This window comes from Pantherophis guttatus, chromosome 7 (assembly GCF_059756535.1).
Source record: "Pantherophis guttatus breed Tessera chromosome 7, ASM5975653v1, whole genome shotgun sequence".
Taxonomy (NCBI): Eukaryota; Metazoa; Chordata; class Lepidosauria; order Squamata; family Colubridae; genus Pantherophis; species Pantherophis guttatus.
In genome coordinates, this window is record NC_142069.1 from 18471295 (window position 1) to 18497752 (window position 26458).

Sequence of the window (26458 nt, forward strand, 5' to 3'; positions counted from 1 at the left end):
CTGAGCTGGCCCCTTTAAGCCCAAGAACAATGTTCTTTTATTATGTTCAAACTGCAAAAGGTTTATCTGCCTGTGTAGAATCTAACTGCTAACTTTTTATAGTGGTGTGTGGGAATGACCTTGGGAAAGGGAGGGAGGAAAGAGATAGGAAATGATCAGATAAGGTGGGGGAGTCTGCAGCTGCAGAAGGGGCAGAAAAGGAAACTCAGAAAAGATTCTGTCTAACTTATCAGGGTGTGAAGGAAACAGCAGGAGATTTCTGCTTTTAGACTTGCATAAGATTCTGTTAATGTAGCCTTACAATAAAGTAGGATTAGCTCATCTGGTTGCTTGGATTACCTGGGAAGGCTGACACTGTCAAGCCAGAGTACAGATAAAATATTGTCTGGAACTTAATTGAAGAAGCCTCACTTCACTCTCATTCTCAAGTCTTCAGGGACAGGGGGCAGGTTTAATATGTTTGTTTTTTTCCCCACTACAAATGAATGACATTATTTTCCTCCCAACAAGAAAATTAAGTCTAGACTAATCTTCAGTAATCTAAAGCAGTGGTGGTATTTAGCCGGTTCTATCCAGTTCGGGCAAACTGGTAGCAGCGGCTGCGGGAGGCTCCGCCCATCCGCCCGGATGTCATCATGTCCCCTTTTTGAAGCTCTGCGCATGTGCAAACACCCTGTGCATGCTGGAGGTGGCGCGTGTGCTCGCATTTGCGAACTGGTAGCAAAGGTAAGTTCATACCACCCCTGATCTAAAGTGATAATGGGATCATTTCAGGATGGCTGGTACACCTCCCTTTGTAAAAATTACGTTTGTAGAAAGGGACTAAAACACGTTTTCTCAGTAGCCTTCATCCAAAAAGGAATCCCCGCCCTCACTTACCAGATGCTGCGTCATTTCCACAGCAATTGTGGCTACTTCTTGGCTGTATTCACAAATCAGCTTCTGAATTACATTGGTAAGATCATCGTTCTGAGTCTCTCGAACTACAAGCAGCAGCTCCTGCATGACAGGCCTGATGTAGGGCTTAATGTATTCCTTTGCTAAAAAGAAACCAAACATACATTCAAACATAACACGGGGGGGGGGGGGAATTAAAATAGATACAGGAAGTCCTGGACTCACGGCCACAATTGAGCCCCAACATTCCTGTTGTTAACTGAGACATTTGTTAAGCGAGCTTTTTACAACTTTTCTTGGCTGCGAGTCACTGCAGCCTTTAAGTTAGTAACACGGTTGTTAAATGAATCTAGCTTCCCCGTTGACTTTTGCTTGTCAGAAGGTCGCAAAAGGGGAGCACATGGCCCCAGGATGATGTGACTGTCATAAATATGAATCAATTGTCAAGCATCTGAATTTTGATCATGTGACCATGGGGATGCTGCAACGGTCATAAGTCACTTTTTTCCCCCACCGCCGTTGCAACTTTGAACGGTCACTAAATGAATTGTTGTAAGTCGAGGACTAAAATGGATTACGAGACAAATATCTGCTTGTCTGAGTGAGCTCTTAATTGCACTTGGTATCCTTCTTTTGTCTTTGGTAACAATGTTCTGCATTTCTACCTGTCTATCTGCTTCTTTCTCACACAAAAATTGCATTGACGGGGAATGCTAGATTTGGAATCTTAAAATATCATCCTATAAGAAAGAGATGCAAATCACTTCCGTACTGTTGACCAAAACCCCTAAATTCATAAATTTATAAAGTCACCAGGAAGACTTACTCTGATATAAATGCAATTATTATTTTTAAAACATCTTGAAACTAATATCTTTCTTTGCAGCAATCCCTGTCTCCAACCACATCTAAATATATATCCAGTTAGACAAAAACTGTGACAAAAGGCAGAGTAAAAATAGAAGCCAAAATAGTTTAATATTAATTTTTAAGTATATTGGGGAAAAAACAAGAAACAGGATAATCCATAAACTAAGAAAGGTATTTGATAAGAAGAAGGGTATGTATGTATGTATGTATGTATGTATGTATGTATGTATGTAAGGAAGGAAGGAAGGAAGGAAGGAAGGAAGGAAGGAAGGAAGGAAGGAAGGAAAAATGAACAGAGATAAGCAACAGAACATTAAAAGTGAGATTCATTGCATACGATGATGGTAGGAAAAGAAACAAAAAAGATGGGACACAAAAAAAGTCCATGAAGAGGAACTACAGTGGGCAACCAAGAAAAGTGAAAATCAAACCTTGTTCCTGATGGCTTATCAAGGACTGAAGTGCAATGGCAGCTTCCATTTTGACAGGCATTTCTTTGTCTTCAATCAAGCTCTTTTTTATTAGTTCAACGGCATTCTTTAGATTGAGCTCATTGTGAAATTTTAAGGTGCTGAATGAACGAAGGGTCCAACAGGACTGCGGCAGAAGAAAAAAGGAAATCAGATGCTATTCAAGACCAGATACTCTTATAGAGAAATCATTTGCGTGTTAACAGTTCCGAGTTCATTATATTTTATCGTTTTCAAGGCAGTCCTCTCCACAACACAATCGTCCACCCACCCCAAAAGAATTCATAATAAAGCAGCACTGAAACCAGATACTGAGATTCAAAGAAATCTTTCTTTGTGCTCAAGGCTTTTCTATACACAATACTATCCTTCACCTTCTATACTGTATGTAATTTAGAGGAAATATGGGAGACGGATAGAAATGAAGGACTGGAGTTACCTATTACATTCTTCTAGATAACAACAAATAAAATAACTACAACCGCATAAAATAGGATGATATATGAAACAGCAACCAAGATGCCATCTCGTGTGGCATTCTGGGAATCAGCCTATTAAAATGTATAAATATAGAATAATCTTTGTCCCAATCTTACAAAAGCTTACACAGAGTTCTGCTTCTCAATAATTATGTTAAAGAGAGTAGTAATTTCTGTCCCAATATAGCACTTATCAATAGCACTTAGACTTATATACTGCTTTACAGCCTTCTCTAAGCAGTTTACAGAGTCAGCATTTTGCCCCCAACAATCCGGGTCCTCATTTTACCCACCTCGGAAGGATGGAAGGCTGAGTCAACCTTGATATGCCGGCCTTCCAATCAAGCTTTACAGTTTCAGCATGAGACTGAGTAAGATGAATGTGTATTCTACTAAACACATTATTAGCTCTCTTTACAAACACCTATTTATCCCCAGGCACAAGCAGGTAAGCCCAAACCATCATGAAAAAAGGCACATGTTCTATTCACTTACTCTTGCTCTTAAATATCCAAGATTTGACATGAATAACGGAAAGACATGATTCTGCAGCATCAATTCCATCTGATCCTTGAACACGCTTTTCTAATAGGGGTAATAATTAACAGAAAAAGAAGCGCCTTTGTCCCCATTTTTACATATAATAATTCTCACGTAATTCTTAAACAGTTACACCGGCTTTAAATTAATTTTTAGAAAACATCCTGATATCAGCAAAAGAAAAAGATAGACGCCAAAATGTAAAATTGAAACTACTCAAATAAAAGGACTTAAAATATCACACTACTTGGGTTGTCTAACAAAATGCAGTGACAATGTTTCTTACTGCAATGAGCCCAGCCATGTGAGCCTGAACAGGAGTAATCTAACTGATTGACTAGCAATAGCACTTAGACTTATATACCGCTTCATAGTGTTTTTACAGCCCTAAGTAGTTTACAGAGTCTGCACATTGCCCCCAACAATCTGGGTCCTCATTTTACCCACTCAGAAGAATGGAAGGCTGAGTCAACCTTGAGCCTGGTGAGATTCGAACTGCCAAATTCCAGGCTGCTGGCAGTCAGCAGAATTAGCTTGCAGTACTGCATTCTAACCACTGTGCCACCGTGGCTCTTAAATAGAATAGATGGACAGAAGCCTACATGGAATGAGTACTTGTAAAGGATGTGGCTTTGCCATGACCAATTATTAAGAATTCTACAAGGGTATGCAATCACAGCATAACCCAAAGCTCAATTCCTAATACGAGAATTAGCTTGAGGAGATTTCCAATGTTGCATGGCTTCAGCACATGCCATGCAGATCATGAACTAAATATATAAGAAGCACTTTAAAATGTCAAGGTACAGACATGGACATTCACTATCAGCACTAATTCCTCTGGCAGGAGGTTGGGGAATTGAGAAATGAACTCAATTTTGTAGCAGGGAGCAGAATGCATTCAGCCAGTGGACAAATTCAACCTGCAATTTTTACAGAGGCTACAAAGCATCACTAAAGCATTTTTTTTTTTTTTTGGTTAAGTCCTGGCTCAGTTCTTGCCCAGCCTGACAGCTACAGAATCACTTCTGGAAACTTTTTAATCAAGGACACCTTTATGCAGCTGGGCTCTTTCATAAGGCTTTTATTTTGAAGTATCACAAATCTCTAGAGATAAGACCATTTCACGAAACATCATTGTTTTACCTTCAGCAAAATATCTGCTAGTGATCCAATTACATACAATGCCCCGTCTTTCTTTCTAGGGTCAATGTTGGGCTCAGTGAGAATCTGATAACAAAATGCCATCATTTTTGGTAACACCTAAACAAACAGCACATACACAAAAAAAAGTAAAGAAATGAAACCTCAAGCAAATTCATTAGGAAAGTCACTAACATTAAGATCAGTTTAAACTACTGTAGATGATTGTTTCAGTAAAACACATTGAACAATATATATTTTAATTTATAGCCTGAAATTCTGAAAGCTAGGTACTTTTTCCAGAATAAAAAATTATAAATTCTAGAATTGCCTTGGGGTCAAATAAATTGACAGTTGTCTTAGATGTGTTTTTTATATTTAAACAAAACAGTCAAGAAAATTTAGCGGAGTCCAAGGGAAATCTATTAATATCTCAATATTGGAGTGGAGAAAAAACTCCACTGTCTTCTGTGGGTGTACAAAATACTCCATGTATTTTCCCAGTTATACTATCTTAATAAATTAAAAGAAGGAACTAATAAAGCTGTCCTTGGATGTCAAAAAGACCTGCCGGATCTGATGGCAAAGGAATGTGAGCCTGTACTCTGCTATCAACACAAAAATAAAAAAATCCTAGTAGATCTTAAGCCAATCCTATTCCTTACCTAAAAATAATTTAGTTACATACAAAGGTAGCATTCCAATTGTAGGAATGGTACAAGCTATATACTTAAGCTCGGAGGTCCTAAAGATAAATATGTATTTAATACTTTTTTTTCTACAACTGGAAGGATATGAATATAAATCAACAACTGCTGTTAAAGAACAGACAGACTACTACTATTTGACCATTTAAAAAGCCATCATATTTTGACAAAATTATGAGACGTACCTCTTTTCGTTTTTTTGCCGCAGTGCACAGAAGAATCTGGGCTGCTGTTGTAGGGGATGCATAATCGTCAAATACATCTTGAAAAATATGAAAAAGGATGTTACTACACAACCGTTGACAATTTAACAAATCATTATAAATGTGACAAAACATGGACAAGCTAGTAACTGGTTTTTCTGGATGCTCTTTTTTTTCTTTAGTATTTAAGAAAAGAAAGTAAAGGGGATAAAAAGAAAAATCAACAAGAGAAATATAAAGAACAAAAAACAGAAAATCAAAAGAGTTTTAAAAGGCCAAGAATCTCCATTACATTTTTAAACCTATCATTAATTGCACAGAATAAACATTGATCAGTTTTTCCCCCGTCTCAATAAACAGCCAATTCATAAACAGAAACAAATATATATATATATCAATAGTATAAAATGGTAAATCCGGAGTTGGTCTTTCCATCATTGAAAAATAAGACTTTCTTCTACCCCCCCCCTCAATAAATCAATTAATTCTTAGTATAATGACGAACACCTACATTTTTATATTCAATATTGGAATGAAGTGAGAAAATAGCCATGTGCAAACGGTGTGTTATTAACAGAAAATAGTTCTTGAACTGTTGTTCAAGAAATCTGATTTTAAATAAGATACCTTGGAATCAATTAACCACAATAAAGTTTGATTCTCTTCAAGCTTTTAGTAGATTACCTTGAACTTCATAAAAGAAGTCTAAATGCTGAGCAGCATTGGCTGCACTGCCAAAGCCATTTTTCTACACATCAACCAAATACTTTACTATCTCATTTTTCATCACCTGTCCATGGCATAATCTTCAACTGAAACAAACAAGTTTATCATTATAATATAGTAATCATTATTGGAGATGAATTGCTCACAACCAATGTCTGTTGTGGTCCACCGGCAGCCTGTGGAGCTGGCAGTGGATTCGGACAGTGAGGAGGCTGAGGAAGAACATGGGCCAGTCCTGGAGGCTAGGGAAGGCCCGGATGAGGACTCTGTGTCGGAGGCAGAGATGGGGCCAGGGCCATCTGGGAGTGATGTGCGGACTCCGGAGCCTCCAGAGGCTGACAGCAGAGAGGCAGAGGAACAGGAGGAGCCTGTTCCTAGTGCATGCATGAGAAGAGCTGCCAGAAGGCAAGAGCAGCTAAAGCAAAAAGGACGACTCGGGAGTAGGGCCAAGAGATGATTGGCCCCTCCCATAAGGCTTAAAAGACCAGCAACGGTTCTTGGGCTCTTTGTCAGAAAACAACGTTGATAGATTTGTTTCTTGTCTTGCTGCATTTATTTCTTGTCAGCGGCGTCTGCTTCTGAACTTTTGCCAAGAAAAGCCTTTGGCAGGTTGCCAAAGTAGACCAAGGTTGGTGATAAGGCTGAAGAATTGTGTTATGAAGAATTTGTTTTGAATTAGTTTGGACTACGCTGAGAATGAGTTAATTCTCAGCTTTTCTAATAAAGTCTGTTTAGAACTGATTGCGTCTGATAATACCTACTTGGGCCTAGGTCACAACAATATCTTATCTTTTTACTACATCTTTATTTTGCTTCTCTCAACTTCTGTTCCCACTTTTTACAGACTTTTCTCTACCACCATAGTTCACAAGGGTTATGGAAAACAGGAGCTTAGGAGTGGGGTGGACTGCGTAAGCAATCAGATATACAGGCATTCTGCAGGACAGTATAATACGCCCTCCGGATTTGTACATACAACCCCCCCCCCCCAAATGTTGGCTGATCTAGATGCATAGCAATGTGCATCATCACCAGGGATTTTCCAGGAGCAGATACCAGTGACAACTGACAAATAAAAATTACCAAATTTAATGCGGATGTATTCATATGGGTCCTCCTGCCAGAGTTCTTCATCCTCATCTTTATAACACATCAGAGAAAAGATGACGTCTTCACACAAAGTCTAATAAGAAAAGCAAAGAGGAAATCAAATGTAGTTGAATATGTTTGCTATCCAACCTTCATTTTTGATCTATTCTCTTTTCTCCATAGCTAGAACTCTTATGCGGTGGGTTGAGTCAAGAGACAGCCAGCGGCCAAAAGTCACCTAGACAGCTTCCATGCTTAAGGGAGGATGATCATGACCTCCTGATTTCTAGCCCAGTATCTTAGCCACTACAACAAACTGATGATCATTTACTGTATCTTAATAGTTAATAAGCATATAGTTGATCATTCTAAAAAAAACCTTCTTCATAAAGCTGCAATATACAATATATCCTGTGGAGATCCTCTTAAAGCCAGGAATATATTCCCCGGTTCAGAGTTGCTTTGCTTAAGCATTAAGCATTAAGGCACAGAAGAGGCTGTACTTCCTGAGAATGCTCAGGAAGATAAATCTATCTCAGCATCCACTTCTGTCCTACTATCGCAGCACCATTGAGAGTGTCCTGACATACAGCATTCTTGCATGATATGGGAGCAGCTCTGTAGCGGACAAAAATGCTCTACAGAGAATCATTAAAACTGCCCAGAATATCATCGGACTCCAGCTACCAGCCCTGGACGATATCTTCGAATCTCGCTGTTTGAGGAAGTTGCATAACATTCTCAGAGACTCTTCCCCATCCTGCTTACAATCTTTTTGGACTGTTGCCTTCTGGCAGAAGATACAGAACAATTAAAACTCGGACCACACATTTTCTGAATAGTTTTTATCCGAGCTATAATTGCACTCAACAATGAACTAAAGGGCCACCATCAGTGAGCTGTTGGACAGCATTACTTGGTCTGTTGTGTGGATGCTTGGATGGTTTTAGGGGTGGGGAATTTTTGGTGGGTGGGGGTGTGTCTGGGGATTATCATGTGTGTTGGACCTGGTCTCTGGATGTTATGTGAATTTCGTTGTATGGGTATACTGTGTATACACGTACAATGACAATAAACTTTATTTATTTTTATTTTATTTATCCACATTTTGTTTGTTTGTATTCCAGCTTACTCAGAGTTCCATTCTTCTGAGGTCAGTAAAATGAGGACTCAGATTGTTGGGGGCAATAAGCTGATTCTGTAAATGGCTTAGAGAAGGGCTACAAAGCACCATGAAGTGGTATATAAGTCTAAGTGCTACTGCTAGTGCTAAACTAACTCTCGCATCAATTATTTTCTCTCCAGCTGAGATATAATTAAAGGCTACTTGTTCACTCAGATTGATCACGGTTACATTTGTTCATTCCCAAAAGAGTTAGGCCCAAGCCAAAGATCTGAGAGATGAGCTGCATCAAACTCTTTGTGTCATATTATGGGAAAACAAAATGCATGTTATGCAGCCTTCAATTTTGCCCAGGTACATGATAGGGTCCTTGAGGGAGAAAAAAAAAACTATATTGAATGAGGTACAATAGAATCTCTTATTCACCAGAAAGAAATCTAAGGATTATCATTCTTGTTGGAGAACTCTTAACAGAGAGGAAGAAGAAAAAAGCTAATTTAAGACATATCACTACTAATAAAAAAAATAGAATAGTAATCTCATTATTCACAGTAAGCCCAAAAAGACCTTTTATGCTTTAAAGATTATATTGCAAATGCGTAATTCATTGTTTATTCTCATTTTGCAGTTATGAATTGAAACTTGAAGAGAATCACTGGCAATGTTTACCAAGCCAAATATAACACTTTCCTCGAAATATTTCTAAAATTATGTATGCATAGAAATATCATCTGTAAAGGATTTTAGGAAAGAGACAACATAAAAATGAAAATATTAAGGCCATGCAGCACTCTGGAGCTGCACAAAACCTACTGTGGAGCCTCTCTCTGCATCTCCTTAAAGCAACTGCTTCTATTCCTGCGATTGTAGGCCCACCTTATGCTCTATAATTCCACTTGATAAAATCTCAGGATTCAGTAATTAGTACTTTAGGACTTCAGATGAATCTTTATATTGGATGGAGGAGTTTTAACACTGGGGAGATGACGGTGATCGTTACATCCCACTCCATCTTTCCTTTTACAATAGATCCTTCATACAAGGGTGTGCTATTCTCTACCCATTTAGAAACGGATTTGGAACGCTAAAGTCAAGTTGACTGCCCGCCTTGGCACATTGTTACTGAAACTGCAATAATAGTTCTAGCACAATTTGTACTGTTTGTGGGACTTTGCACTGCAGTGAATCATATCACACCTTTTACATAATGACGTGGGGAGATAAATGGCAAAAGAAAAGGTTCACTTGGTAACAGCCTTACATTGGATGCAATATCTGGAAATAGACCTTACAGGCACTGTGTAAGATAGAAATACAAGCAAATGAAACAACTGTGTAATGAATTAATTATCCGAGCCGCGGTGATGCCATGGTTAGAATGCAGTATGGCCTACTGCCAAGAGTTCGATCCTGACCGGCTCAAGGTTGACTCAGCCTTCCATCCTTTTGAGGTAAAATAAGGACCCAGATTGTTGGGGAAAATATGCTATCTTTGTTCCTGCAGCTGTGTTGCCGTTACAGTTATAACTCGCTCAATTGTTACCTCAATTTCAAAATTATCATACAAGTTCTAACTCATGTTTTCAGAGTTTACCCACAGACACAAATTGCTACTCTTATACTGACCTGCATATGGGGTTTCATCTGCTTCCAGGTTATACAGTGATGGACTCCCTGGTTCAGATAGTTTAATGTTTGTTGAAGGACACGTGGAGCTACATAGTCTTTCTGCCTGTATTGATCCAAGATTTTTAGGAGTACCTAAAGGAAAGTTGAAGGCATTGTGACATAATTATATACAATCAGAACTCAACATTGAGCCATCATGTTTGAAGTACTGGGGAAAAAAATCTGCACTATCGTTTTAAGCAAAAGAGAAAAGCTAATATATTTCTCACATCCTAGAATCTAGATGATGTTTTAATTTTAGCTAACAGGTTGATACGATGGAGAATGTTCTGACTTAAAAAAGAAAAAGCTGGCAATCACATTTCCATAGAAAATGTATCCTGGACTTTCCTAGACTCCTAAGGAGGGTATTGATCCATTAACAATTTCCTGAATGAAAATGATGAAAATGAAATCCTTTAAAGAAGATTCCTGTAATAATATTTAGCCTATTCATTAATCAGCTGGAAACTGTGGGCCAAATCAGTTGACCTCCGAACAGTCAACTTACTGATATCTCAGAGATGAGAGCTACAAACACTGCTTCCCGCAATAAAACTTTCTGATTAAGTGAAGTGTCAGTAAAATTAAGGCCTTTTAATGGGTTGTAAATACTAAAATTTAGGTTGTTTTGACTAAGAGAACACAAGCCACCTTATTATCCATAACAACTTATAAACAGTTTTTCAGGATATGATCAATCATCTTCCATACCCTCTTATCCAGGGTTTATCCAAGTGGTGTAATCATTACTCTTTTACCTCACAATGTCTTCAGTGTATGCTACCAAAGAGCAAGTTAAAATGTTTGCTACAATATTGCCATGTTATTTCACTAAATAAGACAAGCCTTTACCTGCTGGATTCCCGCAGCATAGGTTTTCAAGAAGAATACAGAAAATTCATAATATTCTTTTGTTACATTTCCAGGACTACCATACCTTTAAAAATGTAAATGCAAAAGAACGTAAATATATTACTTTATACAAAGATACTAATGTATACCTCATTATCATTAAGCTTCCCATTAATTTTCACTCATGCAATTAAAGGCAATCTTTATGGCAAAAGGAACGCACAAATTCCATTAAAATTGCCACATTTTTATAGCCGATAGAGCAATTCTTTTGCAGATTTGCTGATACTTGAACTTGGGCCAATTTTTTTTAAACATTTACGATTTGGAAACATTATAAACATGCCAAAACAGGATTTAGTAATGTCATTCTTTGTTATTAGCATAATAACCTTTCAAAAAGACGAGCAACAATCCGAAAAGCCCACTTCTTACATTTCCACCACACCAATTCTGGCCGATCATCTTCATCAACCTGCAGAGTTTCCTAACCAAAAGAAAGAACTATCAGCCATCAATGCAGTTAACATTAATGGAGCATGATAAGAAGAATCTACAGCCTTCATAGCCTCGAGACACAATTTAGCAATAGCATTTAGATACCTGAGTGATGCGGTGGCCTAGAGGTGGAGCTCTCGCCTCACAAACAGGAGGCTGTGGGTTCGATCCTAGGTAGAGGCAGATATTTCTCTCTGGGCACACTGAGAATATATCTGCTGAATAAAATTACGCATTGGCAACAGGAAGGGCATCTGGCCAGTAAACACTCAGCTCCATTCAGTTGCCCAGACTCCATCCCGCAAGGGATTATGGGGTTATTAAAAGGAGATGATGATGAATAGCATTTAGATACCACTACATAGTGCTCTCTCTATGTTAGAGAGAGTGCTCTCTTTATGTTAGAGAGCACATAGTGTTCTCTCTAACAGCACTCTCTAAGCAGTTTACAAAGTCAGCATATTGCCCCCAACAATATGGGTTCTTATTTTACCGACCTCAGAAGGACGGAAGGCTGAGTCAACCTTGAGAGGGCCAGGATCGAACTACTGGCAATGGAATGCAGAGTTGGTCTACAATACTGCAAACTAACCACTGCACCATCACAGCTCTTAGAAAGAAGCTTAGAAAGAGACCTTCAAATTGTTGTGCTGACAAGGGCCTATTGTTAACAGGATCTTATCTTTGCGTGTTCTTAAGGAGGCATGCCATTCATATAAAGTGATCCACAGGTTTTAAACTCAGTTTGTCAGGGGTGAGTAGCAAGAACTTTCTCCAGAGCTGCAGGAAGCCATTCTGTGCTACAGCGATATTCCTGAAACCATGGAGTCAAAATGGAGGGGCTTGGTTTTTCAGTGTTTAAGAGTAGGACTGGTAGACCAGCTTCTCACACACCCACTCTCAATACTCCAAGCCCATCCCCAAAATAGGCCAAAGCAAGATGACAATTAGCCATCTTGTTGCCGTATTTCAGCAGCACAATCTGGAGATGGAGTCGTAAAAGGCTTATGGGTTGCCCACCCCTATTTTCAACCAATAAAATAAGCTCTCATATAGGTAATGTAACAATTATATTCCCATCTACCACCAGCAGGCACCTCTTCCCAGCGTGGGAGCCAGAGAAAGCATGGTCAAAGAGAAAAGTAGACCTGCATGATCCAGGCACTGCAGTGTTTAATAACCTTAGTCAGAACCACAATTTAACATACCTAGATTCCAAACTGCTTCGCTTTTTGCACATGATATTCTTGCTGAGCGAAAAGCAAGGGAGTGTGAGCAATGGCTCCACTTCCTCCTTAACGCCTTCTTTTAAAGTACAAGAACATGGCAAAAGCAGAACAAGCCCTCCATATAGTTGGATAAAAATGTTCCTCAACCCTAAACTTCCCTTTTTTGCCAAAGCGCTCAAAGGATATTAAAGCTGTCCAGTAATGTAAACCTTACAGGAGGCACACTTCTGTCAATGACAGTCCGGAAAATCTCCATCCACTGAGTCATCGTTTGGTTATTCACCAGCTGAAGTGGCAAAGCGTACTGAAGTTAAAAGAGGAGGAAAAAGAGAAAATCAATATCGCTGAATACCTAAACTATACAGTCCCTGACTGTATATTACAAAATATACAGACAATTTAGACAATGTATTAACTGGAAGCTGCAAGACTCTTTTTTTTAACCTCCAATGACCAGAGACTACCATATTTTTCGGAGTATAAGATGCGCCGGACTATAAGACACACCTACATTTTTTGGGGAGGAAAACAAGAAAAAAAAAATCTGCTTCTGCCTCCCAGTATCGATCAGGTATTCATCTGGTCCATTCGCCGCCACCCATTCACTGCTGCGGCCCATTTGCTGCTGCCGCGCCCGTTTGCCGCCACCCATTCGCCGCCACCCATTCGCTGCTGCTGCCACGCTCCGTTTGGCGCAGCCCGTTCACCACTGCCGTGGCCCATTTGACACCGCCCATTCGCCGATGCTGCAGCCCATTCGGCGCAGCCCATTCACCACCACCGCCCATTCTAGAACAGCTGATCGGCGCCACACCAACCACCCTCCCCCTCCCGCAATATTCGGTGTATAAGACACACCGAAATTTTCACCCATTTTTAGGGGGAGGGAAGTGCATTTTATACTCCGAAAAATACAATATTTCTTTGTTGTCTTTGAAACCTATATACTATGATAGCCAGCTAGTTAGCCATTGGAAGCAGCCAGTTATCATCTCAATTTTTTTCCGTGCTAAAAGGCTTGGGATTGGCTTTTTGTTATAACAGTGAGTTAATAGTTACACATAATCAGCAACAAGGACAGGAAAAAAAAAAAAGACAGGATTGCTATTGTGGATTATTCCATCCCAGGACATTCTTTTGCTCTCATTTAATTCCTCTCTTATGGAATGCCCACCAAATATAAGCGAAACACACTGAATATTGAGAAAACATTTAAAATGCAAGTTTAAAATATGCGTTTGCAAACTGAGGCAAGGATGAGAAAATGTACCTTCGTCTAATAAAATTATTATTATGATTAGTTGCCCCATCAGCCAGATGTTTAGACTGGATTATGGCATTTTTATCTACCTACCGAGCCTTTTCTAAAGACCTGGAAGAGGCAGATTTTGCTGTACCATTTTAGACAATAGAAAATGAAGTTGCAATAATCTCCACAAGGTTAAAACTTCAGTCCAGAAATAAAACAACATTCAGGACTGGAAGCAGCACATGGAACTATTGGAATCGTTTTGTGATACAGTAGTCCTCCACTTACAACTGTTTGTTTAGTGACCATCTGAAGTTACAACGGCACTGAAAAAAGGTTTTTTCGCTCTTATGATCACTGAAGCATCCCCATGGTCACATGATCAAAATTCAGATGCTTGACAACTGATTTATTCTTAGGATAGTTGCAGGGTGGTAGGGTCACGTCCCTTTTGTGACCTTCTAACAAGCAAAAACAGTGGGGAAGCCATATTCATTTAGCAACCACTAAATTCAAATGTGTAAGAAAGTTCATAAAATGGGGTGAAACTCACTTAGGAAATGTGCCGCTTAGCAACAGAAATGTTGGGCCATAAGCCAAGGACTACCTGTAGTTTTACTTACCATTTTTATTGTTTTTTTAGTTGTTAGCTGCCCCAAGTCATGTGAATGAGATGGGAGTGTATATACATTTAACAAGTATTAATAACAAAACAAGCCTATCTCCTGGAAGCCCATGAAAAATTTCTACAACAATCGTATGCAATCTGCTGTCTCTAATTTGCACAAAACCTCAGCTTCATTAAAAACAGCAGTATGGAATCTCTGTAACCTATTCCCATTCTGTTCCAAAGGAAACCCTAAATGTATACTTGTATAGTTCTTACATATTTTCTTTGGTGCATAGATCAGGACTAAAAAAGTATTAACCCCAAAACACAAAGGAAGTTCTGCAGGTTATAGCAAGAAAATCTTTTCCTTGGACCCAGCTGGCAAATATCACTCAAAAGAGCACCCTTTTCTTCTGATGGAAAAAACTGCTTTAAATTGTCTCAATTTCTACCCTCAAAATGATGCTATAGGGCACTGCACACCGGAACAACTAGACATAAGGACATTTTTTTCCTGTATGCCATCACTCTGCTGAACAACTAATTCCCACAACACTGTCAAACTATTTACTAAGACTGTATTACTATTACTCTTCTCATCCTTCCTATTACGTATCTCCTCCCACTTATGACTGTAACCTTGTTGCTTGTATCTTTACGATTTATATTGTTTTATTTAGTTTCCTAGTATGATTTGATCACATATTTAGTATCCTATGACTATCACTAAGTGTTGTATCTTGTGATTCTTGATGAATGTATTTTTTTAATGTACACTGAGAGCATATGCGCCAAAGACAAATTCCTTGTGTGTCCAATCACACTTGGCCAATAAAGAACTCTATTCTATTCTATTCTATTCTATTCTATTCTATTCTATTCTATTCTATTCTATTCTATTCTTCTATTCTATTCTAAAATTCAGTGTAAACGATAAATAAATGTTTGGAAGATGTTTGGAAGAGAGCCAATTTGGTGTAATGGTAAAGGTGCTGGCCTGGAAATTGGGAGACTGAGTTTTAGTCCTGCCTTAGCCATGAAAGGTGGTTTTGAGCCAGTCACTCTCTCTCAGACCAATCCACCTCACAGGGTTGTTGTTGTAGGGTAAAAGAGGAGGAGGAAGGAGTACTAGGTATGTTCGCTGCCCTGAGTTATTTAAGGCATGATAAAAATCTAATCAGTAAATAAATAAGATACAGCCTCATTACCACATTTTTAAATCAAATGCTGTACTTCTAAAAATTAAACACATGGGTTGGAAAGGAGTTGCCCTGAAATCAATAAATGCATACTTCAAAATATGCATCTGTAGGTCACAATTCCAAAAAGGGATTGTTGTTTTTTGGGAATTCTTCTTACTGTTGCTGCTTTCAGTATACAGGTCCATACCTGAACAAGTGCATAGAAAATTTTCAAGATCTGTTTCTGAAGAAGCACAGAATAATGGGAGTTGTCAGGAAGAAGCTGGATCATCTGCTGCTGAATTCGAGGCAAGAATATTTGCATTGCGGCGATGAGAGGCTCTCGTTCCTCAGCTTTCTTATATCTATGGAAGGAATCAGAACCGAACACATTTCAGAAGTAAAGTTTACTTGTTGCATTTTGCTTCGTTTTGATTTTTTTAAAAAATGAAACTGGTACCTGTTGTAATCCTCCTCTCATCTCCACAGGACAATACAATAAATCCAAATAAAACAGAAAGGAGAAGCTATTTTAATTTTCCTAGTGCAGCACACTAGGGTTCATTTCAACCATTTTTAGCACCCCAGATCAGTGGCATTTTGGAACACAGCCTCAGAGTAAATAAAAAGATATGAGATTGCAGGTCCGATACAGAAACTTACAACTGAGTCACCCATTTCACTTGATCTCTCATTGTTTGGGTGTTCAAATTTCCCTAAATTTACCTGGAGAAAATCTATTATAGGTAAAAAGGGGAAAGTTTGAGTTTCCAGGAATTAGATTCTCATTCATACAATATTTTACTTTGTGTGAGGATTTTCCCCCCAAATTAAATGCTTTCCTCTGGGTGAACGACATCCTCCAGTCTCCACCTGTATATGTTTACATCAGGGGCGTCAAACTCCATTTCATTAAGGGTTGCATCGGGGTTGTGTTTGACTTCAGGGGTGGGCGTGGCCAGGGTGGGCGTGGTCAGCTCGATGTCACTTGTGTTGGGGGTGCCTGTGGTGACCCGAGCACTCTGCCAGCGAAAATGGGTTCCCAAGCTCCATTTTCGTCTGCGACAACCTCCTGCAAGCCTCTGCCAGCAAAAACGGAGCTCGGGAGGGCCACATGCCAGTCAGTCCGTTTTCTCTGGCAGAGGCACCGCAGGGTAGTCCTTTGCTGTTTCCAGGGCATTCTCACAGGCCAAATCTAAGCATCCCGCGGGTCAGATCCAGTCCCCGGGCCTTGAGTTTAACACCCCTGCTTTACACGATTAGAAAGCTAGTTTTGCAAGAAACCAGGAAGATGCACTCATGAACTAGGAGGTTATTTCTAGACTGCTAGGAGAGTCATCTTCTCCTTGAGGAAGATCCACTTACTCATAGGTTTTTACCAATTGGTACAGGCACAAGAGGCTTCCAAGCCAGCTTCCGCTATTGGACGACTGTAGGTAAAACCCAATCTTGTCCACCACTGCTGTCCAGTGACTTGGGAAGTCATGCTTAATAATAGCACGAAGGCACATTGTCAGCTGGGCTCTGGGGGAAAAAAAAGAAGACTGAGAAAGGATGGAGTGAAGGCAAAAACAGAAAGAGGATCTGAGAAAGGACCTGCTTCATCAACTCCTGAATTACACAACACCAGAAACAATGCATGCATCTTTTTCTTTTCTTTTCTTTTCTTTTCTTTTCTTTTCTTCTCTTTTCTTAATGTTTTATTTGTTTTATTTATATAACATTCAATTTTCATCAAACAGTGTGTGGTCTGGGTACGGTTATATTTAAATAGTCATATTACATATCTTTGTTGTGATATTCATCACCATAATATTGATAGTATAATAACATAATAATATAATAACAATAATACTTAACATCATCTTCTTTAACAACTCTCCACTTTAACATTTCCTCTTTTTATATCGCCTCCTTTTAAACTTCTGTTTCTGTTATCTAGCCACTGATAAAATACGTCCCATATCAAAAAAAAATTCAGTTTCTTCTTTCTCCTTAATAGTAAGCGTTAGTCTATCCATTTCTGCACATTCTAATATTTTCTTAATTACATTCCCCTCATCATTTTTCCATTGTTGCGCAAATACAATTCTAGTTGCAGTTAGTATATGCAAGATCAGATATGTAGTCCCCAACCTTTCTGGCTTTTCGGACCAATCAGGGGTGGGGGTGGGGGCGAGAGAGAATGGTTCCGCATTGAATGGTGGGCAAGCATGGCGCAGCTCCATTTGCACGAGCGGTGGACACATGCCTATCACTTGTGCAAATGTGCCCATGCTCACCTGCCGCTTCCATGGCCTGGTTCCAAATGGGCCACGGCCCAGTAGTGAACTGTGGCCCCGTAGCTGGGGACCTATTTTAAAGAATAGGCCAAAAAAAATTCAACATGGGCTGTTAATTGTTAAGAAAGGATCACTCCTTCCTCCTCTCTGCTCCCACACTTATTAAATAATAAATAATATATTCAAATTAATATTCACCAGATGCAAAAGTCAAGATGTACAACTATAAATGTCTTTGGAAATAATGACAGTAAGATTTCCCATCTTTCAGACAATATTCTCACTTAAACAATCCAGAAGCAGATAAACTTTTCCAAACCCAGGATATTCTGTGCTTGAAACTGGAGGTTTCAAATATAGCAGGGGTGAAATTAAAAAATTTCCCCTACCGGTTCTGTGGGCGTGGTTTGTTGGGGGGAGGTCATGTGACTGGGTGGGCATGGCCAACTCGACATCACTCACTCGAGAGGCTCCTCACCGGCCCCTCCCCTCCCAGCCACTCCTTGTCACGAATGGCAAGAAAATGGGGAGGGGAATATTCCTACCTACCATCCTTCCCTCAGTCTATGCTGAGATTGTGGAATGGATGACAGGCAGGAAAATCCCCTCCCCATTTTCCTGCCTTTCATGAAAATGGCTCCATTCCAGCTGCTCCCGCCCCTGTCCCCCTCCCTCCTGGGGACTACCTTAAAAGGGACAGGCTGCAGCAACTCCGTTGTGAACGGAGGGAGAAAAATTAGCATTCTCTCTGCTGCATTTAACATTGAATTCTGTGGCAGAGAGAATGCTAACTTTTCTCCCTCCATTCAGAATGGAGCTGCTGCTCCCTTTATGGTTCCCTCCTGGCCCCCTCCCTCCTGGGGACTACCTTAAAGAGACAGGCTGCAGCAGCTCCGTTCTGAATGGAGGGAGAAAAGTTAGCGTTCTCTCTGCTGCATTTTAACATTGAATTCTGTGGAATATCAAGTGGCCGGAAGAGGTGAGCAGCGACCGGCCAGGGGTGGGTGGGGCCAAGGAGGGGTAATTACTACCGGTTCGGCAAACTGATGCCCAAGATCCCTAGCGGTTCGCCCAAACCGGTCCGAACTGGTAGGATTTCGCCCCTGAAATATAGGCTGGATAATTATCTATTGGCGATGGTGTAGTGAATCCTGCAGGCTGCACGTAGTTGGAATAGATGACCTCTTAGTTATTTCCAACTCTGATTTTATTATATGTGTTGGATATATGATTCTGAAGTCTTAAGGCATTTCCTGCTGAATTATTTGCAGTATTTTGTACAATAAGATATTTTAAATTTCTACTCTCCTAGCTTTATCTGGAAAACAATTTTGGCCTGATGTCATACAAGGAATGAGGCATATTTTAAGAACTATAATTACACTCTTCCCTTTTTCTATCCCAACAGTTCTCTACATAGATTTCTAAGAAATTGTTATAATCATCTCATTTAGAAAAAGTTCTGGAATACGTTTCCACATAAGAACAATTTCAGAAGTGATTCATTTGGCTCATTATATGCTTTTATAATTTGATACCCCTTCAAAATACTATTTTTCAAAACAACACTACGCTGAATAAACATCTATTTAAGTTTTATTTAAATATCCTCAATTTATTCTAAAAAGAAGCATATGCTTTCCTTGGTGTAAAATCCAGGACTTTCTGGGGCCTGTCCCAGTGTGAACCTCGACATACCTCACTAAGTCTGGAGAACGAATAATTCCTTCTACAATATTATCCCGAATCTGCTGACGATCATTTTCGTGAATATTGAATGGAAATATCACTTCTCCTGGCGGGGGCTCTCGGTCTGGCCAGTATTGTGTCACCATGTTTTTCAAGTAAATAGCAGCTGTATTTAAAGAATGAAGTAAAGGAGGGGAGAGAAAGAGAGGGAGAGAGACATGCATAAAAAGGGCTGTTGATAAATCTAGCTTTAAACAAGAGTTAGGGCCACCTGTAAGAAGAATAACAATTCAAGACCAACGGACATGCAAGAAACTAAGAACTTAAATCCTGGTAGTGAAATCGTCAAATGTAGATGACATTTAGAAAGAGATAACCCAATACATAAAGTATAGATCCGTGATGGTGATCCTATGGTACGCGTGCCACCACACACAAGCTCAGCTCTGGCACGCATGCGCGCGCCAGCCAGCTGATTTTCAGGCCTTCTGGCCACCGGAAATAGGGAAACAGGCTGTTTCCTGCCTCTGGAGGGCCTTGGGGTGGTGGTAGGGAAGGCCCATTTTTCTCTCTCCCCAGGCTCCAAAGCCTTTCTAGGAGCTTGGGGAGGGCGAAAACAGCCTTTCCCACCCACCCCGAGGAGGCCTTCTGGAGGCCGGAAACGGCCCATTTGGGACCGGAAGCCCCATTTTTTGCTCTTCCCCAGGCTCCAGAGCTTTTCTAGGAGCCTGGGGAGGGCGAAAACAGCTCCCCCTACCCCGGAGGCCCTCTGGAGGCCGGAAACGGCCCGTTTGCCGACTTCCGGTCCCCAAGTTCCTAGAAAGGTTCTGGAGCCTGGGGAAGAGCGAAAAACGGGCTGTTTGCCAGAAGTTGGCAAATGGGCTGTTTCTGGCCTCCGGAGGGCTTCCGGGGGGGAGGCCATTTTCACCCTCCCCAAGCTCCTAGAAAGGCTCTGGAGCCTATGGAGAGAGAAAAACGGGCCTACCAGGCCCACCGTGGGGGTCACACGCACATGCGTGGGGCGCATAGAAATATGGGCGTGGGCACGCATGCAACCCCTCTCCCTCCTTCCTGGAACTCGATGGCAAAAAGGTTAGCTATCACTGGTATAGATCTACCAGCAGCTATTAGCAATAATAATCAAGAATGGCATTTCCATTTTCAGAAAATTAATATCCCTAAAATGGGCTTTTTATCGGACTGAGGTATCCCTTGAGATCAAGATGGCTCCCATACTGTTGGCCTCCCAGAGGGCCATATATACCCTATAAAACAGGGGTTCCCAACCGGGGGTGCGAGATGATATTCCATGGGGTGCAAAAACTTGGGTTTAGAAATTTCAAAATTATAGTGTATACGCATAATTACATGCATATAATTATTTACTTTTGTAAGGGATGCGAGAATATATCAGAAGCATTCTAGGGGTGAGGGGGAATGGAAAAGGTTGGGAACCCCTCTATAAAACAACCCATAAAGTTGCTTTCCCAGACCCTGGACTAGGGTGGCTTCAGCCCCTCTGTTGGATGTTAGATGTTGGTAGGATGGTCTGGGGTTTCTGCAAGGTTCACCATCTTGTTCTTTTTCACCCCTGCTTTTCGATTTTGTGGTCTCTTATTTGTATAGTTTTTCTATTGTTTGGTAAATTGTAAACTGCCTGAAGTCATTTGAAGTCAGGCAGCATAAACTGAAACAAATAGATAAATAAATAAATAGGTTTTTTTAAAAGTATAATTTCAATTTGTTTACTAACCCCTCAGTTCTAAGCATAATAAATAGGAGGCAAGCTGCAGAACTTCACCTACCTGCTTGCCTGACTGGGAATTCCACTTGATCAGAAACAATGATTTGCAGCAGACTGGGAGCAAAGTTTATTATCTTGTAGGACTGAAAGGGATATAAAAGGTTAGTCGGCAAAGTATAGATAGCAGTTTTAAGGTACTTCAGTTATTAACAGAGAATTAAGCATCGCTCTCCTATTGAAAAATAATTGAGTTAGACTCAACAAAGACTGTGTGGTTTTAAGATTAAGAAGCAATTCTGCTTTCTTTTGCTGCGGAGGTCTCCAAAGCAGGTCAGGAATTTAATATCCAATCTGTTATCCGCAGCACTTTTAATACTAAAACATTCACTTGACATTGTCTGTTTTCATCTTATACAACAGGAATCAACAACCCAACCCTACATGTAGCCCTCACGCCAGGGGTGAAAAAATTCTATTTTTTTTTACTACCGGTTCTGTGGGCGTGGCTTATTTTGTAGGCATGGCTTGATGGTCATGTGACAATTATTTAGGATTTAGCAGAGGTACTGGTCTACCAGGCTTTTATCTGCTTGCAGAGCTGTACCGATCTACCCATTTATTTTTGCAGGTACTGGTTTACTCATTTATTTTTGCAGGCACTGATCTACTCATGTATTTTTGCAGGTACTGGTCTACCCATTTATTTTTGCAGGCACTGATCTACTCATGTATTTTTGCAGGTACTGGTCTACCCATTTATTTTTGCAGGCACTGATCTACTCATGTATTTTTGCAGGCACTGGTCTACTCATTTGTTTTCTTTTAACACTGATCAGCTGTAGGGCGGCCCTTTGAAGCCCCGTGGCAAGAGTTTAAACAGAGAACCGGTTCAGTGACGTCATATCGTCACCGCTCCGGCTCGGGAGAACCGGGCCAAACCGGGAGGAACCCACCACTGCCTCACGCGTCCCCACGGTAATGCCATTGAAATTCAGCAGCAGAATGGTTTAATGGATAAGGCACATGGCTGGTATGCTGGTTCATTAATAAAGAAAGGAGAAAAAGAGGGAGGCTACCAGGAAGCAAACTATTACAATTCCCACTCTTAAAATCCCCACTAACTCCCTCGTTTCCAGTCCAGTTTTATCTCATTTTAAGGATGGGGGTTGGGAATGGTTCATCAGATCTTCTGCAAAGTTGGACACAGATGTCTCAGAGCTGCATGCAGAGCCACTTCACTTTGTTGGCTGGCCCACCAGATGTGCTTTCTACAACCAGGTGCAGATAATCTGGGCAGCCATAGGGAAAAAAACACACTGAGCCAAATGCATTTTGCAAAGTCCCCCTTTGAAAGTTCTGCTTCCGATGGTCACAAGAGGCCACTTTTGGAATGCATGTAACCGTAGAGGGGGACAGAGGGAGTCATAAACTTAAAACTGCTATGGATTTAAAGTTTGTGTGTCTTCATTTATTTACTTTAGACAGCATGTAATTACTGGTATGTATATATAAGAGTTAACATGAAACGCTATGCTGATTTTATGTATTCAGATCCTAAGCCCCTAGAGAAGATCTTGGCTCAAAGACATCCAACAGAAATTCTGGATTGCCACTGTTCAGCAAAATATACTTTCTAACATTACAAAAATCAGTCCATGAGTGTTTTGCCAAGTACAAACTAAGCTAACTTTTTCTAAATGAAAACAAATGTAGTATATTAAAATGTAGAACTGTGGGATATTAAAATATCCTATGTTTTAGGGGGGGTCTCCTGCCTTCCAGTCAGTAGCAAATTCAAATGTTACTAGGTCTCTCACAGAATAGGCCAACCAGTTTTATTCTATTTTTTCTTCTTTATTTTCTATTTCATTATTATATACTTTTGAAAGAATGTAACAAATAGATGGCACAGATAAATCAGGTACAAGTACTGAAATATGGGCAAGAAAATCTACAGTCTGACAAACAAAGAATTTAATTCTAATTGGAAACATTCCTGCATTACAATCTTATACATGGAATAGTGCCACATCCAAAATTTGGATGATAGCATTCATATGTTAATTTGATTCATAATTTATAGAACCAATGGCATACATTATTTACTACCTGTAAGTTTCTATAGCTATAAACAACTTTATAGATATAGAAACCAAGTTCAGCCAAGTTATTTTAGCTTAAAATTCAATAGGGAGACTGAATGTAAACTTTATACTATTTCAGTTTTAGTTTCAATTTATTCCTATGGGACAGAAGACCAATTTTATTGTAGAGGATATTTTACTATCTCATTCACCTTATCTTATTATAATCTAAATGTCTTGTGATGCAATGTGCTTAACAAATTGGGTTTAGAATATTATATTGTCTAACCAAGGCCCTTGTTTTTCCAGAAGACAATGAGACTGGCATTTCTTGGAGATGCTCAATTCAATTAATTCTTCAGGTTGCCATCATGCAAATTGCTCTGCAAAATGAAATTATGCATAATGGAAACCTAAAAGAAGTGTCAATGCATCAGCACTAGGTTCTCCTGGACAGCACCCCACGCAGACTACAAACTGAAGTTTTCTTTGAGTCAACCTTGACTCAAAGGTTGAGTGACTTGGGTTGAGTTGACCTGATGACTTCATGAACATGCAATTTTTATGACAACAATAGGAAAGTGATTAGCCATTATTTTTTAAGGGTTATGACCAGAACAGGTTAAAACAAATTCCAGTCTAATCTACAGCCCTGGAGTCATTCAAGAATCAACTAAGGTCTGACATTTTGATCTAAGACAAGGTTAGCGTAGAAGTGTAGATATTACTCCCTTTATATGCCACATAATATAGGCTGTGTGCAACTACATATACTATAACATGGAAAAGATGCTACTGTAATTTTAATAAGAGGCCAAACTTAAGAAAAAGAGAGGTTTAAAACAATACATTTCATTATTTAATTGATAAAACTAAACAATTGGAGCTGTAACATACTAAGGACACATTTCAGTCCATGCAGATATCTATCACACCTTTATATTAATTTAATGCTTCTACAGCATTACATATTCAGGACAATGTACATTTGAGGATAAATGCAGCCCTGTTTTCAAAGTGCAACCAGAAAGAAAGACAGAAGAAAGCCAAAAATATTTATCAATGTCTAAAGGTGCAATTTGTCTCTTATTTGTCTCTTGAGAAACCTATATGTGGGTCAAGAAGCAACAGTGAGAACTGGACACGGAACCACTGATTGGCTCAAAATTGGGAAAGGAGTCCGGCAAGGCTGTATACTGTCGCCCAGCCTATTTAACTTATATGCAGAGCACATCATGAGAAAGGCAGGGCTAGATGAATCAAAAGTTGGAATTAAGATTGCCAGGAGAAATATCAACAACCTCAGATATGCAGATGATACCACTCTAATGGTAGAAAGTGAAGAGGAACTAAAGAGCCTCTTGATGCTGGGGAAGGAGAGTGCAAAACTAAGTTTTCTTAGTTAAGAAAACTAAGATCATGGCATCCGGCCCTCTCAATTCCTGGCAAATAGATGGGGAAGAAATGGAGGTAGTGACAGATTTTATTTTCCTAGGCTCCAAGATCACCACAGATGGGGACTGCAGCCTGTATCTTGCGCATGTGCGAATGGGGTTTTGCTCACTTGCACGACCAGTTCATGGTGGGCCACAGACCGCTGACAGTCTTCAGCTCAGGGATTGGGGACTCCTGTATCAAAGAGTAGAACTGAATCAAAGACCATAAATATTTGTGTCCCCCCCAAAAAAAAAAATGAGAAGGAAGTTGTAAATGCTATGACAAAGTTGAACCATTGTAAGGCTGGAGAAATTAACAGGTGAAATATTAAACTATGGGTGTGCCCAGTTTATGAAGTAGCTATGTGATATTGGATGTGCATGTGAGGCAGCTATATCAATAGAACAACAGAAAGGATGATGTTAAAGTTCCCTTATACAGTACAAAGACAAGAGTAAATGCAAAACTACCAGAGAATTAGTTTGTTAAGTATGCCTGGAAATAATGTTGCAAAGTTCTGATTGAAGGCTCCAAGAAAGATCGTATCAATGAACAAAATTTGGGAAATAGAGTTTTGCTTTATTTCAGGTCATTTTTTTTGTTTGTTTTTCAGTAGGTCATATATGAATGTGAGGGAAATAACTTGTTGATCATGTAAATAGATTTGAATTACGGAATGTTTTGCATGAATATGGAGATGGAGATTGTTGAATGTAATAATGGCAATGTATGATGAAAACAAACCAATTCCTGAGAATAAACGAAATGATTAGTGAATGGTTCAGCTCTAAGCAGAGAGTAAAGAAATAGATGGATGGATGATGTCCCCTTGGTGGTTTAATGCTTTTATAGATCAATATAGTGTGCTACCTAGTCTAACATATGCCAACGAAACATGGACACTAACTTCACAATGAATACAAAATCTATGAATGGTGCAGAGAGCCATGGAAAAATACATGCTTGGTACCACAAGACAAACTAGAAAGATCTGCACATGGATTAGAGAACGAATGAAAATATAGGATGCCCTCAAAAGAGTAAAAGAATTGAAATGGAAATGGGCTGGTCACATAGTAAGAAGCAGGTGGACTAAGGCAGTCATAAAATGGATTCCAGATGATAAAAAGCATCCACAAAAGAGGCCTAAAACAAGATAGAGTGATGACATCAGCAAGTATTGCTGGCCCAACTGGCAAAGGAAAGCTCAAGACCGTATTGGTTGGAAACATGCGGAAGAGACTTTCGTCCTGCCGTGGAGTGGAGTGGAGTGGAGTGGAGTGGAGTGGAGTGGAGAGGATAGGATAGGATAGGATAGGATAGGATAGGATAGAATAGAATAGAATAGAATAGAATAGAATAGAATAGAATAGAACAGAACAGAACAGAACAGAACAGAATAGAATAGAACAGAACAGAACAGAATAGAATTTTATTGGCCAAGTGTGATTGGACACACAAGGAATTGTCTTAGTGCACATGCTCTCAGTGTACATAAAAGAAAAGATACGTTCATGAAGAATCATAAGGTACAACACTTAATGATAGTCATAGGGTACAAATAAGCAATCAAATCATATTAGGAAACAGTCAATATAAATTGTAAGGATACAAGCAATAAAGTTACAGTCATACAGTCATAAGTGGGAGGAGATGGGTGATAGGAAGATTAATAGTAATAGTAA

The 26458-nt window shown here is 39.7% G+C and overlaps 1 protein-coding gene across 3 annotated transcripts in view; it reads right to left on the reverse strand.

The window, feature by feature from the left end:
* The window catches only part of IPO8 (importin 8), a 49625-nt gene that overhangs the window by 21664 nt on the left and 1503 nt on the right, over window positions 1-26458 (reverse strand). For all 3 annotated transcript variants that reach the window (XR_015728852.1, XM_034403609.2, XM_034403610.2), the window contains exons 2-15: window positions 21314-21395; window positions 19518-19674; window positions 16903-17061; window positions 15746-15902; window positions 12712-12801; window positions 11163-11257; window positions 10771-10855; window positions 9874-10008; window positions 7119-7218; window positions 5292-5368; window positions 4403-4519; window positions 3212-3301; window positions 2199-2364; window positions 880-1040 (exon numbers count right to left, since the gene is read on the reverse strand). Coding sequence is in view for 2 of the 3 variants with exons in the window: in XM_034403609.2 (XP_034259500.1) it covers window positions 880-1040; window positions 2199-2364; window positions 3212-3301; window positions 4403-4519; window positions 5292-5368; window positions 7119-7218; window positions 9874-10008; window positions 10771-10855; window positions 11163-11257; window positions 12712-12801; window positions 15746-15902; window positions 16903-17061; window positions 19518-19674; window positions 21314-21395 (1671 nt within the window). In the remaining variant the exon portion in view is untranslated. The remainder of the gene's footprint in view (window positions 1-879; window positions 1041-2198; window positions 2365-3211; window positions 3302-4402; window positions 4520-5291; window positions 5369-7118; window positions 7219-9873; window positions 10009-10770; window positions 10856-11162; window positions 11258-12711; window positions 12802-15745; window positions 15903-16902; window positions 17062-19517; window positions 19675-21313; window positions 21396-26458) is intronic.